The sequence below is a fragment of the Lycorma delicatula genome, chromosome 13 (genome assembly GCF_047948215.1).
Source record: "Lycorma delicatula isolate Av1 chromosome 13, ASM4794821v1, whole genome shotgun sequence".
Taxonomy (NCBI): Eukaryota; Metazoa; Arthropoda; class Insecta; order Hemiptera; family Fulgoridae; genus Lycorma; species Lycorma delicatula.
In genome coordinates this window covers 53218209-53239161 of record NC_134467.1, presented here as the reverse complement: position 1 = coordinate 53239161, position 20953 = coordinate 53218209, and the positions used below count along the sequence as shown (strand labels likewise).

Here is a 20953-nt window from a genome sequence, read left to right as displayed (position 1 = left end):
TTTGTTAAATTTGCTCCGTCGCTAAATAAATTATCGATATAATTAAGATTGTGTTTGGTACGGCGCACGGTAAACAATTATGATCGGTGGCGATCGTTCGGTTTAATGCGATGGAGTTGTAATTTGTACGTTCACAAACGGAGAACTCTTATGAAAAATGCAGCGAATGCGTCGCTTACTTGATCCACAATCTCATCGCCGACTAAAAGTTTTGGATGACTTCCGGTTTATAAAACCAAACTTCCAGTCCCTCTTAAAGTTGTATCCTTGGAATACGAACAGACACGGATGAAAGAGAAGCGATCGATATTCTATTCTGTTTGTACAAGCTGTTGGAACGTGCGTAACCGATTGAAACTCTGTTAACAAAAGCGTACGCTGAATGTTTTTTTGTGCGGTCTGCAATTGAATTTGAGTCGGCTTGTCTGCACACGCGTATTCTGCCGAGGAAGAAATTCTGGAAGATATATCCTATCGTTTGAGGCAACGTTTAAGATATTACAACGACCGGTTTTCAAAATGTACGCCATTAGTTTAGGATACCTTTAGCCCAGCCTTCCGATATATAAAATTTTATACGTATAAAATTTGTGGATGTGTACAGCTGATAAACACGGATATAGTGGAAATAAATATATTTATAAATTTGCTAAATAAAGTTTGTCGGTTTTCCGGAAACACGTATACGATAATAAAGTTTTCAGCCGAGCGTATAAAAATAATATAAGTAAACTTCCTTATTATTATAAAGTTAAATAATCGATGATTAATTAATATTTAAAACTGTTAATTACGAGTATATATTTAAAATACGAGTTTTCTTTTTTTTCGTCACATTCAGTGACTTTTTACAAGATAAACACTTAATGTTGTAATAAAAATAATTTTATATTAATTCGTAACAGCGGAACCCGCGAATAAAGAGCTCGTTTGTAAAGAGCAAAATTCCAGAATCTGTTTGGTTTACTATCTCGTTAATGAAAAATTAACTTGCTTTTAGCGTGGTATTGACGGATCAGATTCGGTTATTAAGAGCATTTTCATTTTTTAAAATACTGTAATTCAAAAAAAGTTAAATAACAATCAAATATTCTCAACTGAAGGGAAATTCCATCCTCATTTACGATTTATACGTAAAGATTGTTACATTTTATCTTAGACTTGTTCATGTCAGGTCTGAAGGGTTAAAAGGTTTGTAATAGGATGTTTTACAGTACGTACAGGACAAGTTCCGTTGTGTTATTACAATAGCCGGTAATTATTTTAATCGCTTGGTTTTTCTGTTTGCAAAAGACCGGGATCAAACAACGATCCGTTAAAATCGCCTAAACAGGTTCATCAAACTCTATAGCGCATTTTAAACGATTTAAGTGAAAATCTGAAGAGGGGCTTGGTTAAAAATAAATTTTACCTGTCCTACCCCCGCTGGTAAATTCAGTAGTCGTAATTTTCAGTTTAAAAATACGATACTGTACCGTAGAATCGGTTAAACAAACGGTGTCGCATTAAAGCGATCGATCAGATACCCGGCAGCCAAATACTGTAGTCACGTTAGCGAATGCGTTTTCATTTTAGTGCTTCTTGCTAAAAAAAAAATCCGCACCGTGTATTTTAAAAAAAGTACTCTATTAACTCCGATTCATTTATAATGAACAATGTCGGGCGTCAAAAAGAAACGACTGTTCACGAGTTATAAAATCCAAATTATCCAAGAACCGGAACAAGGCCTATCAAATTCAGTTGTTTGCAAAACACATGGACTTTCTTCATACGCAGTTTCAACAGTACGGAAGAGTTGCGGGATACTTACAAGCGCTTTATGACAAAGACGACTTGGATAGCGCCCTCTTATCACGGTTTAAAGTGAAAATATACCTATCGGACAGTAATACCTTCTAGGTATATTTTTACTTACCTTATAGTATGTTTTTATATTACAATAGATAATGACGACAACTCAGAAGTATCGAGCACTCGGCTGTAATGAGCGTACTTGATTGGCCCCTTGAATGTCGTTATAACCAAGTTTTACCGTATCTTTTAATTATGAGGTTTTTTTTTTAATTTAAAGATCGCTGTCGATAAAGGATTCGTAAAGGGAATTACCAAGAATTTTATTGCTTGTAAGAGCCGTCTAAATAATTATGTACGTGATGTAATTATAAAAGAAAAATCCAGTGAATGTAAGTGATGTAACTACAGAAAATTTAGTTGAGAATATAACAAGTTAGCTATACAGAAAGGAAAGAAATCGGTTTGTGAATATCGCAATGAAAGATTTAGATCTAAATGTTATTTAAAGAGAGACATTAACTCGTGCTAAAGGAAAAAATAATAGTAACTTTTATCAAAAGTCTCTTATTCACGGTAACGATTTAAAAACACGCCTTATTACGCACAAAAAAGAGAAAAATTATGTTTGTAACGTTTGTCAAAAGTCATTTAATGTAATTTAAAGAAACTTCTTAATATTCGTACTAACGAGAAAAATTATATTTGTAACTTTTGTTCGAAGTCATTTAATCGAAAAACCCGTTTAAAGATCGTCTTAATATTCGTACAAAAGGAGAAAATCGTGTTTGTAACTTCTGCCAAAAGGTTTTTAATTCTCTTTCTACTTTAAAGGTACTCGTTAATTTACACAACAAAGAGAAAAATTGCGTACGTAAATTTTTGTCAAAAGTCTTTTATTCGCAGTTACGATTTAAAAAACACATTAATTTCTACGCTAAAGAAAATAGTTTGTAATGTTTGTGAAAAATCTTTTAATGAGAGTTTTACTTTAAAAAGACATCTTAATAATAATATCCTTATTAAAGAATCGTTGAAAATCTTCGTTAAAAAAATTAATAGAACTCTTTCTTTTTTTTTTTTTTTTTTTTTGTCTTCAGTCATTTGACTGGTTTGATGCAGCTCTCCAAGATTCCCTATCTAGTGATAGTCGTTTCATTTCAGTATACCCTCTACATCCTACATCCCCAACAATTTGTTTTACATACTCCAAACGTGGCCTGCCTACACAATTTTTCCCTTCTACCTGTCCTTCCAATATTAAAGCGACTATTCCAGGATGCCTTAGTGTGTGGCCTATAAGTCTGTCTCTTCTTTTAACTATATTTTTCCAAATGCTACTTTCTTCATCTATTTGCCGCAATACCTCTTCATTTGTCACTTTATCCACCCATCTGATTTTTAACATTCTCCTATAGCACCGCATTTCAAAAGCTTCTAATCTTTTCTTCTCAGATACTCCGATTGTCCAAGTTTCACTTCCATATAAAGCGACACTCCAAACATACACTTTCAAAAATCTTTTCCTGACATTTAAATTCATTTTTGATGTAAACAAATTATATTTCTTACTGAAGGCTCGTTTAGCTTGTGTTATTCGGCATTTTATATCGCTCCTGCTTCGTCCATCTTTAGTAATTTTACTTCCCAAATAACAAAATTCTTCTACCTCCATAATCTTTTCTCCTCCTATTTTCACATTCAGTGGTCCATCTTTGCTATTTCTACTACATTTCATTACTCTTTCAAGCGTACGTAATTTAAAACAAGTATAACAAAATTTATCCGGTACGTATAATTTAACATTACTTTTTCTCATTCTTTGTTATAACTTAAGACAGGGAGGTTTTTATCTTGTATGTTTCAAACGCGGTTGGTTTTTAGAAAATTATTTTAAAAACTAATAAAAATGCAATTTTATATATGTAATTTATACATATTTATCGGGTTAAAAATAATCGCTAAGTTCTGTAATCGACGCAAAGATCAGGAAAAGCGATCGGTTAAGGTATCTCTGAATGCGGTGGTTGATGATATAAGGGATCTCCTTATTGAAGGAATTATCTAAAATTAAAAGTCGAGCTGTTTTGTAATAGGTAGATATTAATAATTATTGCTACAGAATCGGTAGGTTATGTTGGAATGCAATTTTACGAACGATACGGATAAATTAAATAAGAAAAATATAAAACGTAATTTAAATGTTACATTTATATACCTAATTATTTCAAAAGATGTTCAAAATGACCGTCCTGACCATCGATGCGCTTTTGTTCTCGACTAATCGTATTGAAAGTCGTCAGATGCAAGACATTGTCAATCGCGTTGATTTCTCGTCGAGTGTAAGCGGTAAGGTCCTGGCTTCGAATCCCGATCAGGCATGGCATTTCCACATGCTACAAAAATTATCATCCATCTCATCCTCTGAAGTAATATCTAATTGTAGTCCTGAAGGTTAAAAAAAAAATATATGTATATATATATATATATATATATATATATATACATATTTTTTTTTTTATATATATATATATATATATTATGGGGATTGGATGCATAAACTCTTTTAAGTAGCCCCAAAGGAAAAAATCGCAAGTAGACAACTCTGAAGAACGTGGAGGCCACCGTCCTCTGTTGTGGCGTCTTAATGAAAGGTTGCCTATTTCATTTTGTATATGAAACCAAACCTGTTGTACGCAATTTTTTAAATAAATCGTGTATGCTCCTCTCCGCTAGAATACAGGCGTTTGGAAATTTTTTTTACGAATACTTGATGCGATTCTGCAAACGATCCAGATTGAATATAGGTCTCGACTTTAGCTATCCTCTTCTGGATTGACTAAAGAATTTTACTCGACGAAACTGCACGCAGAATACCGCAGTGCAGCAAAATGTACACTGCACTGACACCTAACCGCTTGACAAACAGTAGTAACATATACATCCACTAATTTCGCTATTTGTGCGAGAGCCTTTTATAAATAGTGTCGGGTAGCGGTTTCATTATGAGTTCGGTTTTACGTCGGTATTACATTAGGGGATGAGATGAAACGGCGTTTTTGTAGCGATTGAAAATATCATGCCTGACCTGGATTTGAACCCGTGACGGGTGGATGAATGGCTGAAACGCTACAACTCTCGCCATAGAGGCTAGCCAAGGCTGTATAATACTTAAAAATAAAAAATGTTAGATTTATATATTACTTTGTTTATAATATGCAGACGATATTTATGAATATTTTAAGCTCAGAACCGGTTAATTTGGTAGGTCCTGAGAAATTCACCGGTTCAGATAAGTTGTGCAGAGAAAATGCGCATCAATTCCACAAGTGAAACTTGTTATACAAATTACATATGTTTTTCTTGAACATTGTTTTTCACAAATAACACTGATCTCGAACGATTCTACAGCCTCGTTCTGATTTTTTAAAGTTTACCTCGCATCACGTGTCTTACATTTTAGTAATATATTATCTGATATGTATGTCTGCTATCGATATTTTTATTAGTTTTTAATTTATTACCAACGTATTTGTAAAAAAATGACCGCTTTCATAAACGTGTTCTTTTATTGTTATTTCCTGGTTGTGATTTTTTTTCTTTTGCGCTAACAAACGCGATTAAAAAGTGTTCCAAAACCTTGAAAATAAATAAGAACTAACATTTTGGAATGCGTTTTTCAATCGTTTTAATGTTTCTATCGCTTTCTCAAATATATTTTGCTCACAATAGAAAGAGGTTTTGGAAAGGATAGGAGGAGCAAACAAAAACTACAGAAGGCAGACATGAGATGCCAGGTCTCTTACCGCGCTCAAAATTCTGTCTGTATCTACTACTTTAAGTTTTTATAACTTCCGCAAATATTACGAATTTATACTTGAAAATTTACTGAAATATTTTTGAAAATATTTACCGTTAGAAAACGTAAAAAATAATTTGCGCCTTGGTATTTTCAGACACATTTTTTAAAGAAATTTTTTGTTGTTTATTTTAAGAGATTTATATTTAAGATTTTTTTTACCGATGAATTATTAATTCATTTAATTCTACGATAATTATTTTTTAGAGATTTTGGTTTGTTTTTTCGTAGGAAATATATAATCGCGTTTGCAATTATCGCCTGATTTTCCATAAAGGCAAAACAATTTCTTCCTAGATTGTCCTTTTTATAACCTAAACTTTTTTTTCTACCGCATCTAGTTTCAATATTTTTCTCCATTCTTTTCTGACCGTCTAGAAAACAGAGTCAACGATCTCATCTTACGCCTTTTTTTATTTTAATCGTTCCAGTAATTTCAAATTTAATTTTAGAAATGGCATCGGAAATTATTCGGTTAACAAGTTTATCCTCTATATCCGTTTCTATTGGCAGAATCATATACTCGTACTTTTCTTTTTAAAACGTAATAGTTCGCATAATGTATTTCGCCATTCTATCTCGGATTATTAATTTTACACAAACTATTTTTTTTTTGCACAAGATCTTTCTAAACCGCCCTCTGATGTATTCTATAAATTGTTTATAGATGCGCGCTCTTCTAATCTATTCTTTACAACTTTTGTTAGATTTTATAGGTTGCTGAAAGAACAGAAATCCCTGTGTAATTATTAACTTCCTTTTATCTTCTCCGTTTTTGTGTAGGGGATGAATTAGGGCAGACTGCCCATTCTTGTGGGTTTTTTTTCAGTCTTCCAAATGTTTTCAAATAATCTCTCTAATAGATCATACATTACTTAGCTGATCGTTATAATTTTAAAAGTCGCATGTTTATCGAGTTCTCATCGGTCGCTTTATTATTTTTTATAGATCGGATTATATATTCTTTATTTATTGTATATTCGGGAGATTTGAGTTTTCTAGATTAGAGTTACTAGTTCCAAATTATTGGGATTTTGTTCGGGTTTTAACCGTTCAGCAAACCAATTTGCTAAAATTTTACGCGCATAACAAAGATCTTTTTCCACCCTTATTGAGGGTTTGGTTCCAGCGATTAATGTATCGTAGTTAAATGCGGCTGTCTTAAGGAAAGCGAGGTGTCGAACGATGCCAAACGTATCTGACCTCTTTTTCATTACGCTTCTCGATTCCCACATTGCCGTCGACCTAGCGATTCTTTTCTCTGAAGGTTAAGCGTCAGTCGTTTCCCAAAATATTTTTAATTAAATTTTTACCGTTCTTATATTAATTCGCTGTTGGACTACGCACAAGTAAGTACGTGAGATTCACGGTAGGTAGGGAACCTTTCGGTTAACCCACCGGGTTGGTCTAGCGGTGAACGCGTCTTCCCAAATCAGCTGATTTGGAAGTCGAGAGTTTCAGCGTTCAAGTCCTAGTAAAGCCAGTTATTTTTACACGGATTTGAATACTAGATCGTGGATGCCGGTGTTATTTGGCGGTCGGGTTTCAATTAACCACACATCTCAGGAACGGTCGAACCGAGAATGTACAAGACTACACACTTCATTTACACTCATACATATCATCCTCATTCGAGGATGTCCTTGTATTTTCTTAGCGAAAGAATTATCCGTGTTTCGGATACTGTTGTTTCAATCGATTAAATTGAACGAAAGTATTTTTTCTACGGCTGAAACAAAAATTAAAATTTCATATAACCGTTACGTTAATATTTACGGCTGATGATTCACGATACTTACGGGCTAGTAAATAAAAGTCATTACTCTTCTTCGATCGTAAGTGAGAAGTGCGCATTTTCCAAACTAAGATCAAAATAATCTAAAAATTGCAAAAAAAAATCAGAAAAGTAATTTTGTTGGCACGCGGTGAAAAAAAATTGCCTGCAACTTTTGTAAAATTGTGGCTGCAGTTTGGAAATCCAGATTTCCTTTGGTGTATTGAGTGACATTACTGACCGGTTCGGTGTATGAACGCATGAGAGATTTTAATATGCGAGACTAGAGACCAAAGATTTGTGATGTTTGAAGTGTATATGAGTACATAGTAATATTTTACGATATATCGACTTTTCTATTGTCTGCGGTATTGGACTTTGGAGTTATGATAACTTCGAAACATCGATTGTATTCTTACTGATTTTAAGAGCGACAGCTGTACGTTCCGGAACCTTTTGAAAAGGAATTAAAGGTTCATTCTTTTCTAAAATACTTTTTGATTCGTTCTAAAAAAAACTTTTTCGCACTGCTTCCTCTACGCATCGCTCGGTTATGAACCGTTACGCTTCGACCAAAACTCCCCTTTCACTCGCTCTGTTCGTGACAGGCCTGCTTCTTTTTGAAGTCATTGCTCGACAAAAATCGCTAAAACCAAACGATTAACCAACGATTCTTGAAAAACTATGTGAAATACAAAATACTTTTTATATAACCGAGTCGAATTACACCGGGTAGTTCAGATATTTAAGGATAGCGATACAGGAGTGTTTGACAGATTTTGCTGTTTTCTGTATTATTTAATTGAAATTTAAAACAAAATGTTTTTCTTTTGTAATTATTTATTTGCGATACCAATTATTTTTTACATATACATGTATATACTATTTTTACAATTTATCTGTATGACTCGATTAAATGAACGCCAAATACTTACAAATTTAATTAATTAATTTAATTTTTATTATCGTTATTATTACGATATGCTTCCAGTCCTGAAACCTGCGATTTATCGATAATACGACAAAACGTATTTAAGTTACAATAGAATAAATGAAAACGACTTAATTGTCGTGTAAAACCGTAAACGATAAAAAAATTACGAACCGAAAACACATTTCCTGTAAATACGTTAATTTATATATTCTTACCGAATTTCACGTGAAGTCGGATCGGTTTCTTTTGTTACTTTATCAGATTAATTTGAAATTTTTAAACGGGATAATCGATTATTTGTATTCTAACGATTCGTTAATCGATTTAACCGTAGTCGGTAAATCGGTGTTCAAAAAAATATACGGGAAAAATGTGTCGTTCAGAAAACAATTTTTGGAAAACTTCAGGGCAATTAAAAACGAAAAAGACAAAAAAGTTTGACGTCTCGCAGAACATCTTTAAAAATAAACAAACCGTTACGAGTTTTGAAAATATTTCATTAGCGTAAAAATTTAGAAAAAAATATTGTATTTACTATTAAATTCGGAACAGATTTGAGTCGATTAATTAGTTTTGTTACCGACTTTATAGACTACAGCTGTAGGTTTCACGTCCGACTACCCGTCACGATATCGTGTCCTGTATCGTTTACTTAATTTATAAGAATGTACAATCCATTTTACGTGATGTTCGGCCCTATAGCGTCAGTTAGGTGTTCTTTCTTGCTTCCGTTCCGATACGAATACGAATAAGGAATCCGTTCCGTTTATAGCTGAAAATCATTTTATTTCGGCTTAAGTATGCGAAAGGTAAAAGAGTAAGCCGATAAAACCGGTACGTAATTAAGATATCTTATCCGATTAATTCTTATTCGGTCGTAACCGATCGTAAGAGATTTTACACGCGACAGTTATGTTAACGATCGAATTAATATTTGAAACTTATTATCGATTCAAGAAAGAGCGCTGTTTTAATCGAACAAGATCTCACTCTGTATAACGTTTGCGTTTTCATTTCATCAAATCATATGTATGTATAAAATAGTATTTAATAGAAAAAATACAGTACTTTCTGCAGTTACCCAAAAGTTTCTCGTTTATTAAAAAATAAATACGTGAAAGATAGTAACCCTTCTGAAACTAAAAATCGTCGATCCCTGTCGTACCGACGTCATTTTGTTTAATAAAGTACACTCGATGATGTTTTAAAAACGCGTACGCGAAAATAAGTAGTAAATTAACGAACGTAAGCCGGACTGTTATAAATTAGTATTAGGGTGATTCCGATCGACCGTACGCCGATGCGATTTACAGTCGTTTGTCATCGCCCTTTTCGATCGATGAAACCTGAAACTTACATCGTCGCGTCTTTGGACGCGTGGCGCACGGTGCGTTTGGTGTTTTGTAAAACCTAAGCGGATATCGAAACGACCGACTCGCATGAACGGTCGACAGTTACGATGTAAAAGGTAGGACGAATACCTCGACACGCCGTGCAAAATCAAGGAATAGTTCAAAAGGTTTATGCGGATTTGTTCGTCTTAGGCGTCAAACAAATTTACGGACGCGATCGAATCAAAAAATGTCGGCTGCATTATTTCGGGAGCGCGGGTAATATCGCCGAAGAACTCGTTGACGAACATAACATCCGAGTTTCTTTATAAAATCCCGAGGAAGTTTCAGCGGTCAAACCGAAACGGACGGCCAGAACGCACACAAAGCCCTGTTCTTTATCGCAGCCTCGCTCCGCGAGTCGCTTAAGGACTGAACTCGAGGCCCACAAATAGTTTTCTTTAACCCGACGAAGGCCTGGACGATTATCTGATGCCGTGAAACCGACAAGGAACTTATAGACGGGGTTAATTAAGCGAGCGCTCTGTAAAAGCAGGAGTCACGGTACGGTAAGGGCCCGAATCCGGGGAGTTACGCTACCGCATGTAGAATAATAATTTTGGACGGGTAGCTAATTATAAGAATAATTATTATCTTCGTTATAGTAGACGATAATCGTTACGGTTAACGAATTCGCTTTTAGAATTACCCCGCATTTAAGGTTATCGCAATAAGATGAAGCGTACGGATGCTTAACGGTAAACCGACTATTATTGCGCACGGATTCTGCGTAAGGATTTTACACGACGAGTAAGTTTTGGGTAACAACTAATACTATACGTACGCGTTCCTCTTATTAGGTTATCCCTCCGCCTTCGGTGTCTTAATGTACCAAATTATCTGTCGACAACGATTTACTGCCGATGTTCGGTCTTTGTTGAATCGAACCCCACCTAAATTTTCCGGCTTCATTAGACGTTAACAATACAGAATACGTGTTGGACGTATCGTTTTCTTTACTGTGATGAATACCGTATAAGAAGTACACCATCAGACCTGCAATCATAAAAAAAATAATTAATACACATAAATTACTACGTTTCTCGATACGAACGAGCTGTTGTAAACTCTTACGCGCTACCTAGTTAAAAGACAAGGGATTGGACGATACACCTTGTCGTACGCGATAAGAAAGTTTTAGTTATCGAAACGAAAGACGGATGAAAGATACGCTGAACGCAGGCTCGCCTGACAGTATTCGACTTACGAGGAGCGTTTTCCACAAAAGCGCAGTTAGAAAATTAAAAATAATTATTACCGAATAATATTGTAACACCTATTCGCCATGCCCGATGCTGTCGCTCGGTACGCGGGTCTAAAGAACCCTAAATCAAACGGCTTATATAAAAATATATTAACATTTAAAAAAAAAATTCTTTTAATTTGAAAATAAAAAAGGCGATATAATTTAATCGATAAATTTTGTAGAGTTATATTACGAAGATTTTTGCGTACGTATAATCTAATCACACGAGGTGAAAAAAATACTTGGAATACGTTAAAAATAGTTTTAATATTCTATCGCTTAGATGCGTTAAAATTTATACGTACGTACCTGAGACATTAAGGTAGAACGTAAATGCTGGTGACGCTCGTTTCAAGACTTTTTAATAACGTACGATATTATATTTTGAATTGTTTCCTAAATATAATGACGGTGATGATGTTTTCATTTATTGTGTATTCATATTTTTCTCTTGCGGTTTTAACCGTACTGCCTGCTAGGACCGTTAACGATGCCGATATGTTAAACCTCTTGTAACCAGTGACGATGTGCGCGGCTGGAAGACCGCAGATGTACTTGAATATTGTCGATCGCCCGAGTAGTAACTACGCTTTTCTTTCAAGAAAGGCACTTTGAAGAGCGCTATTCGCATTTCAGACACCGGGCGGGAGAGTATTCTACCACCCGCACTTTTACGGCGGTATTTACAAATTATTTTTAGCGGATTTTCAAAAAAAATTTGGAAATCGCTACTGCGCCCGCTCACGTTTACGGTATAAATGTATCTACGTATAAGATGTTTTCGTCCGCTCTACCGGACGCAAAATTTGATCGATTTTGATGAAACTCGGTGGGGTTGATACAAACCTATCAGGGATACATACAGCCTTATTGTTTCAAGCGAATCGCAGGAAGCGGAGTTAGATCCAAAACGACCGGGTTTCGGGTACATTTTGAGCTTGTTTCGTTCTACTATTATGGCCTTTAAATCGTGCGCTTAAACTAATGCTTTCGTGAAAACTACCGCTCCATTTAAGTACGCGTCAAATATTAGGTGAATTATTTTAAAACGTGTTTTATAATAAAGGTTATTTTTTAAATTAATACAATAAAACGGAGAAAAACGCAAAATAAATATTTAAAATAAAAAAGGTAGTAAAAATATTGCTAAAATGCATTTAAAAATCTGTACGTGCTGCGTATCGGATTTGGAGATGTAGTTATCGTGAAAGCTCGGTTAAGTGCACGATTTAATTCAGTATTGACAGATGAAAGAGAAGTTCCTTCGAACGCATCCCCCCAGTCGCACTATGTGACCGAAAGTAATACCGTATTTTGCTTCGAAGAGGCGGTAAAAAAGCTACTTTCGCTACAGTACTTTAATTTCGCAATAATCCATGACGTGATCCGTTATCAAGGAAGAGGGTCGGCGTCCTAAAAATCAGTTTAGAAGTTTTAATCGTTTCGAACGCATGATACAGTAACGTAATATTTAACAAAAACAAAAAAAAAATATATAGAAAGCTAGCTAGAACAACGCCGAAAGCAATTTTATTTTCAAAAATAATTACAGTAGTGCAACAACCTTTCTTCACTAAAACCGGAAATCCGTCGCCCTTCTGACGCGTTTATTGCGACAAAATATTTCAAATTTTTTTTTTTACGGTCGACGTTTTTTTCAAATACTAGTCCACGTTAAATAAAAACGGGGCAAAATTTATTTGTTGATCGGTTGTTGTTGCCGACTAAATTAGATTTTTAAAGATTTCTCAGATTATTTAATTTGGTACCCGTTAACCACTTAAAGAAGATTTTCGGTCTATTTAAAATCGTTACGTTTTTCTGCGATATTTGGTCACTTTTATTTAGAATTTCGGTAAAATTTTTGAAACTGTATTTATTTTCTATCGACTTTATTTAACCGATTTTCTCAGAATTAAATTCTAAACAAATATTTTTACATATTTTCTTTATTTATCGGCGATGTGGCGAATTTATTTTAACGGCGAACCTAAGAGTGTTTTTCTTGACTTTCAAGTTTTAAAGACGTTTAATAATTTCTTGAAACCACTAGAGGTACAAGTTTGGTAGAAGTCGTCGTCGCAAATTTCGAAGTCGAGACTTCCAGCGTTCAAGTCCTTGTGAAGTCTGTCATTTTTACACGGATTTGAATACTAGATCGTGTATGCCGGTGATCTTTCGCGGTCGGGTTCAATTAACCGCACTTCTCAGGAACGGTCGATCTGAAACCGTACAAGACTACAATCATGCATATCATCCTCTGAAGTAATACTTTACGGCGGTTCCGTAGGCTACACTGAAAAAGAAAGAAAGAAAGAAATCTGTTTCATTCAATCGGATAAAAAAAAACACCGAATTCTCGTTTTAATTTCGATCCCGAGAATTGCAGTTTATTTTCATTTTACCTTCGAGTCAAAATATTTCACAAGTTGTTAACCGGAAAACAATGTTTCCAAACGTTTATTTTGGAAGCTTCCTGAAGTATTGCCGTGCGATTTTGAATCGCCCGTATTTATTTTGTATCTTATATTTTTGCTTCTTTTCTTCTATTAATTTAATAACGTCGAATTAATTAAATAAAAACCACGAAAAAAACGATTTTTGTGGTTGAATATATCGTCTAACGTTCTGTAATAAGTAGTATCTTTGAACGTATAAAATTAGCGAGCTTAATGTAAATTCACCGCTTTGAACTTAACGTAAACCGCCCAAACGAATTTTATAATATTAAAACAGCGTGAATCCTGATGTTACTATCGATACGGACGGCTCTAGAAACGTTAATCTCCATTGCGGTTTGCGGTCGGCAACAGAACAAACATGTTTGTCCTTCCTGGCATCACCGGTATTTTCGTCGCAGAACTGTACTCCATTAATAAGGCCTTACATAAGGTTAGCCCAAAATTTTGACACGTACTTGTTTGCTCGGATTAAACGAACGCCTTACAGATGATTAATGACGTGTACTCCAGATATCCGTCGTCTGTGAGATTCATCGTGTCATTTCGTAAACGAATCATCGTAGTACACCGGTGAGTGTTTGCCGGAACCCCGGCCGTATTGGGTGGCTTGTTTCCAGCCTCCTTTCACCTATCGCGTCGCTTCGAACGATCTTGTCCGTTTTTTAAAGAGAAACGATTTTTTTTTTGTTTGCCTTTCGTTTTTAAAATCGTTCCTCGGTTCATGGTGAGCGGCAAACCGAATGGAACGCTAATATTAACGATAAACTTCATCTCACAAGAAGACTGTTCCGCCGTGGAGCTCCACGTGCAGAAATAACCGTCGAGAGGTGGTTATTATCTGCCGTTTGCGAATAGGGCACGCTAGGATAACTCGTGGATATCTGATGGCTCAAACAGATGCACCTGTTTGTGCAAGCTGCGACTGCCGATGCACCGCATCGTTACAGATTGTATATGCTACGCGGCATTGCGTCGCAAGTTGAAGCTAGGGGCTCCTAACATGCCAACTATTCTAGGGGATAATGAAATGCTGTTATCTTATGTTTTACGGTTTCTTAGGGCCGTCCGTTTATATTAAAGTATTTGAATTACTTTACGTGTAAAGCGAATGGTAATTTTGTTACTTTAATCGATATAAATATATATATATATATATATACAGTGTGATATTTCCTGTTTATTATAATAAATATGTCGTATTCGGGTGATGATAACGAGAAACCGTTTTTCGCACAGAAAAATCAAAAAAGGATCTACCGAATTAAATGTTGGTTATTCAAATCTTCAACAAGAGCAGGTATGAGGGTGGGCGAATAGGTTTTGCTTTCCTTGTATCATCTTTGGTTATAATTGACGGATCAGGACCAAATAATTCTGCACGGTAAATAAATGAAATAAACTTTTATTCTGTTCGGTACATTTTTAAACAAAGAACTACCTCGGTATTGGCCTCGACGGATCGAGGAAACCGTTTTCAAACCTTGATCCGGCCGTAGCATCAAAATATAAGTTAATAATAAAATTTAAAAAATTCACGCGTTTAAAGCGCAGTTATTTAAAATGCGATCGCATGAAATAATGTAAATCCACCGAAAACAGAAGTCGATTTTGAATATAGAAAATAATTTAAAATTCAGAAGGCGTTAATGAAAACCTATTTATGTACACTTTAAATAGAAGTGAGAAAAGTTCAGGAGTAAGATCTTAGAACATTTTAAGACCGTCCGCGCGTAATACCATCCCGGGCTAGAGACGACCTCATTTCATCGATTATAAGACGATTGACACTGCCGGCTTTTACGATATCGTGCGGTACGAACTTGGAGATCAAACGCCGACGTACGATTTCTCACGATTACTGTCGGATGAGCGTACAAATAAATGTACGTTCCGCATTTACAGACGTTCGGTTTAAACAGAATACCGTTAAATAACGATTATTTGCTACAAAAAGAATTCCTCCGGCTTGAAATCTATAGGTGAAGTGTGTTATTTACGGTGATTTATACGCGATTTGAATACGGTAAGATACCGAAGATGAACTTTTTTTTTGTTTTTCTGGGCGAAAAACGCTTTCCCGTTATCATCGCCCGAACGCCGCGTTTTTGTTACAATAAACAATGATATTCGACGTAACATATGTATCGATTAAAATAATAAAATTACGGGAAATCGCACAAGCGGCTGAAATACACTACAGTAATGCAAATACTTGAATATAAACTGACGGCTCTAAGAAATCGTGAAACATAAGATAGCAACATTTCATTATCCCCGAAAATAGTCGGCATGTTAGTCCCCTACGTTAAATTTGCGATGCGATGCCGTATAACAGATACGATCCACAAGGCTGCGGTGCCCTATTAGTCGGCAGTCGCTAGCACAAAGCGGTGCATCTATTTGCGTCATCAGATATCCACGATCGGCCTAGTGTACTCCTTCGCAAACGGCCGATAATAACCTCCTCTCGACGGTTATTTCTGTACGAGGAGCTTCTCGGTGACACAGCGGTCTTAGTCGGCTAAGTTTATCGTTCACTGTAACGCTTCATTCGTTTTGCCGCCGATCATCAACCGCTCTCTTCGGGAAATAGACAAGATCGTTCGAAACGACGGGATCTGGACGTGACAGGAGGCCGGAAACTAGTCTCCCTTGCCGCACGATCGGGGCGCTCGTCGCGTAAAATCCCAATACGGCTGAGGATCCGGCAAAAGCTCGCTGTTGTACTACGGCGATTCGTTTGCGAAGCGACACGATGAATCTCACAGACAACAGGGTGTCTGGAGTACACGTCATTAATCGCTTGTAAAGCGGTCACGGAATCCGAGCAAACAAGAACGTGTCGAAACGAGGTGCTAATTATATATAAGGCCTTATTAACGGCATACACCTCCGTGACAAAAATACTGCTAATGCCGGGAAGGCAAACGTATATGTTCTGTTGCGTACCGCAAAATCACAACAGATTGAAGAGCCGCCCGTATAAACTGTAACGTCAGGATTCCGGCTATTTATAGTATTATAAAATTCGTCTTTAATATAACCGGATTTGTATTCTTTTAAGGATCAAAACGGTAATTAACGAGAGAATGCTTCCTAGGGGGATAATAACACGGAGAGACGGTAAGGACTGGAGGTAATTGTGTATACAGAAGATAAAGAAGTGAGGCGAGCGGAAACCAGTGTAAAACAGTAAAATGAAATGCTTTGACTGCGACCGCGACACCTGAAAGTATTAGCGTTTTAAAAAAATACTGGGACTTCTTAAATATCGTTTCACGTAATGAAACTCGTAAAGTTTCGACCGGAACGGTCACGTCGACTGCATTTCGGAATCTTCTAAAATGTTGTTTGCTGATTTTCTTGAAAAATTCTTAATATCGCGTAAAAAAAACCTTGTATTAAAAATGAAAAATCTAGGAAGTCGAAATAAAAAAGAAATGCTTCTTGACCCGACACTGTAGCGCTGAAGGATACAGTGTTCAGTAGTCAGACGCTTTATGACGCTGCCGTACCCGCATCTTTCCGTCCAAATCCGGCTTGTAGTGACCTCCATCCGCTCCCACAACAGAGAAAGACAGACAGCTATTTTTCGGAATATTTTGGGTACGAATCTGTCAGGTTCGGCGTTATTTACGTGCTGCAAAATTAATTTTTATTAAAAAATAATTAGAATAACTGTAATTAGATATTAACGGTACGAATAAATACTAGAAGAGTGAAGGTCTTGACTCTGATGAATAGGAATGCTATAACCGTTTTGAAAACAAAATATAGAATTTTTTTACAGAGGGTATCAAAAAGCGGTTTAGTATAAGGAGAAATTTATTTCCGTGAATGATAATATAGTTTTTAAAATAAAATGATGAAAGTACATTTCTTTTTTTTCATTAAATTACGTTTTCCCGTTCGATTTTTATTTAAGCACAGGAAAACTCTTCAGTCCTCCCACTCGCTTAGCAGCACTCCTTACATTATTTGTCGGTAAATCGGCCCGACGAATAAAGAGGCGTAAAACTTTTATCACTGATTACGGTTATTTTTAAAGGATTACAATACCGTACCTATTGTCATCCATATGATGAATCTCAGCCACGTTAATTGGTTTAGATTGGTCATCAGTTCCACGTTACAAAGTATACTTAATGCAGGAACGTACGGCACAAATGGAACTTTAAACCTTAATCCGGATGAATTCTGTTCGTGACTTTCGATCACGATTAGACCTGTAACAAAAACATACAAATGTAGTGATAAATTTGTTATTATAACACGAGTAAGATACACAGACTTGATTCATCTAATCTCCGGTTAAATACCTGTTTGTATCTAGTCGAAGGATAAATATTTCAGAAACAGACGCTTAGATTTTCGTAATTTATAAACAAAAATTTAGCCTGTTACGGGTTTGCGGTTGTGGATTCCCCTCAAAAGTTTTCTGACGCTTTATTTGAGAGGATATTTCAGATTAACTCGAGAACAGTTGTTCAAGAACTCAGATTCTGAAGAGGCCTTGGTCTGTCCGATTGTAATTCACAAAATCCAAAACCGGTAGTTAAAAGTTGTAGTCGTAATGTTTTAAATGGATCTGCCAAATCTCAAACGACTATATTTTCGATAATCCTCTTGCGATTACACGCATCTAAAGCGACGGTTCTTTTATTCCTGGAAGCCTTCGGTTAAGCTATCGGCTGCCATGTTCGTCCTTGCATCTTGGCAGGACAGGACAGGTGGGAAGAATCCCCCGCAGGTCGGTACACGCACGGTATGTTTCCTATAGTGTCTGATTTAGGTGCGATTGGATGGGTGTTTATTGTTTCTGGTTCGGGTAATAACGCGTCATATAAATAATTAATAATCGAATATAATTACGAATAAAAATACAATTAATAATAATCAGCGCGATATTAAGTGGACCGTAACACACGATAATAAATGGACAGATGTCCGCACACCGCGGAGTCTAATTCAACAACAACTGTGTCGGCCTCCCTACCACAAGGCGCTCTAGCGGAAGGCAGCAGCACAGCACCACCAGTCACAATTCGGAACAGTGGGTCTCCCCCGATCGGTATATCACACAGTTTCTCTCCAGGCATGGTGCCTTTCGGGCGAGTTTGGCGGATTCGAGTCGTGTCCGGATTGCGGGACTGATAATAAAGTCGACCGCGTCCTCTACGTCTGTCCCCGATATGAGGTCAAACGTTCACGAGCTGTTAGGAGACTTGAGAGAATACATTCCTTTCTGGATCTCCGTATTAACCGGATGATCCGCGAGGAGTGGTCTATAGTAGCCGGTTTCCTTTTGCCCTCGCGATGTGTAGGTCTGCAGCGGGAGTTTGATTGTGGTAGGGTACCGGCTTAGGCACTGGATCGGTTGGAGGTAGTCGCATCGTCATAGTACCGCGGTTATATTGGTATTGTTTGCGATTCAATTTTGGGCTTCCGCTGGTGAGGTGGCCGCGCCGCCGGGGTCCCGTGTGACCCGGGAATGTGGCTTCCCCCCGCCGGTGGTGGTCCTGATTGCGACTTGATAATACCACGCGAGACACCGTGATTGAACCGGGTGGGAGTACGGGGTTTGTCCTCGGCTCCTGCGCGGATCGAAATGAGGTTGCGTTCTCGTCGTTAGGTGACCTGAATCGGTCGACTTATTCGGGTGTAGGTCTGAATCTCTATGTTGCGTAAGACATAATTTTGATCGGTACGAGTGGAGCACCGATTTAACTGTAAACTCGTTCGCTTTCTGAGGCATTCACAGTCACGAACGGTGCTGTCAAATCTGGACTAGGGGCGGGGTTCGCGCTTCCGCGATTTTGGTCAGTTAGTTTGAGGGAATCGCGTTAGGTTGGATGTGAAGATGTCCGTTTGAGGCCTACGTGAAGGCGAGATTTGATATGTATTTTACTGACGCAAATGTCTGCCGAGGGATTTACGTCGGTGGCATCCCGACCGAGGCCTGGCTGATGACTGAGATGTAATCAGTTAAAGGGTCTAAAGAGATCTCCGGTAAAGCCCCTCAGGGCTTTGAACGGTGTGGCGTCCGGTAACGTCACAAGGTGGGTGTTTTCCCCCTACGCGGTTGGAATACCATATTCGTTTTTATGATATATCGGCTCTCGAACGAGACCTTTTTGCGATATCCTTGAACTCGGAGAATGACTGGTGTGGAAGACAGGTGTGCATAACTCTAGAAGCAAGGGTAACATAATCCTGACAATAAATAAGGTATTACGCTTAATTTCACGATTGTAGGTTACATAGTCCTTAGATTTTAAGTAAAATAGTTAACAAAATAATATTTTGGTCTCAGAATCCTATAAATGTTGGAAAATATAAAAATGCTGGTAAGTTATCTTTTCGCTAACGTTTTACATTTTCTTTTGCCCTACTGAAAGTAAAATTATAAACGAATGCGACGGATAATAATGCGAATTTAATTGTTTTACTTTCTTGCCTCTCTTCCTTTTTCCTTCTCGTAATACATCTTGAACGGTTACCTTTCTCGTTCTCATTAATGCGTATCGTTACTTCATCTCTTACACATTAATGTTCTCCGATCTCCTATTTGACCGCGATGTCAAATGACTGGCCTTTTTCCCCTTTATCTTAGCGGAATAGCTTGTGCGGGAAATTAAAGTTAGGCGGTATAAATTACTTAAAAATATTATGTACGTACATCCGATTAGTCCAGCGATGATAAATCCGACTGAAAGTGTAGACCACCACGATGAATGCTCCCAGAAATGTAAATGAATACAGAGCGCACCACTAAAACACGTAAAAACAAAGACCGAAGCTGAAACTGCAGCTCCTGGTTCACAACGACCAACGATCGGTTCTAACATCCACCTTGACCAACCGCTTTGTTTTAAACGACCTGCTGGACCGATATCGTACTCTATTACCTGCAAAAAAACGTTTCGTTTACTTATTGAATGTGGAAAGTAATAAAAAATTAAAATAATTAATGAAATATAAGTATTAATCAAAACTAAATATTACTTATTTATTAAGGTGGTGATTCCACATCCTTTCTACCTTCTACCTTATTAAAACATCACGGTTACTAGCAAACTGAAAATCGATGGCCGCAAAGTAAGAACTTCACTGCGATAACCTAAGCCGCGTCGGGAACCGCATATTTGGGAACCGGTTACCGTAAATTTCTGATGTTAAGAACGACGATGGTACTTGATTACATTTATTGCCTGCCGTTTGTAAGCGGCTAACGACCCATTAATCGTTCAAGGTGGTTAAAAAGTTTTTAAAAACATGCCGCTAGATTAATAAATCGAATGTAATTTTGTAAAAGTTGATTTAAATTATTTAGAAAGAGTAATGACCGTTTACAATTCATACCGTATTCAAGTACCTTATTAAAAATAGAAGATCGGGTAAAATGAATGACTTTCTTTTTCTGTTTAGTCTCCGGAACCGCCGTAAAGTATTACTTCAGAGGATGATATGTATGATTGTAGTCTTGTACGGTTTCA

At 36.8% G+C, this 20953-nt stretch overlaps 2 protein-coding genes across 2 annotated transcripts in view; one reads left to right on the top strand and one right to left on the bottom strand.

Annotated features, from left to right (window-relative positions):
- Window positions 1-20953, top strand: part of LOC142334135 (ATP-dependent RNA helicase DDX42) — a 185213-nt gene that overhangs the window by 68575 nt on the left and 95685 nt on the right. The window lies entirely within an intron of this gene.
- LOC142333888 (cationic amino acid transporter 4) overlaps window positions 8277-20953 on the bottom strand; it is a 44362-nt gene continuing 31685 nt past the window's right edge. Inside the window, exons 9-11 of the mRNA XM_075381482.1 lie at window positions 20137-20365; window positions 17522-17683; window positions 8277-10745 (exon numbers count right to left, since the gene is read on the bottom strand). Of these exons, the coding sequence (XP_075237597.1) occupies window positions 10573-10745; window positions 17522-17683; window positions 20137-20365 (564 nt within the window). The 3' untranslated portion in view covers window positions 8277-10572. The remainder of the gene's footprint in view (window positions 10746-17521; window positions 17684-20136; window positions 20366-20953) is intronic.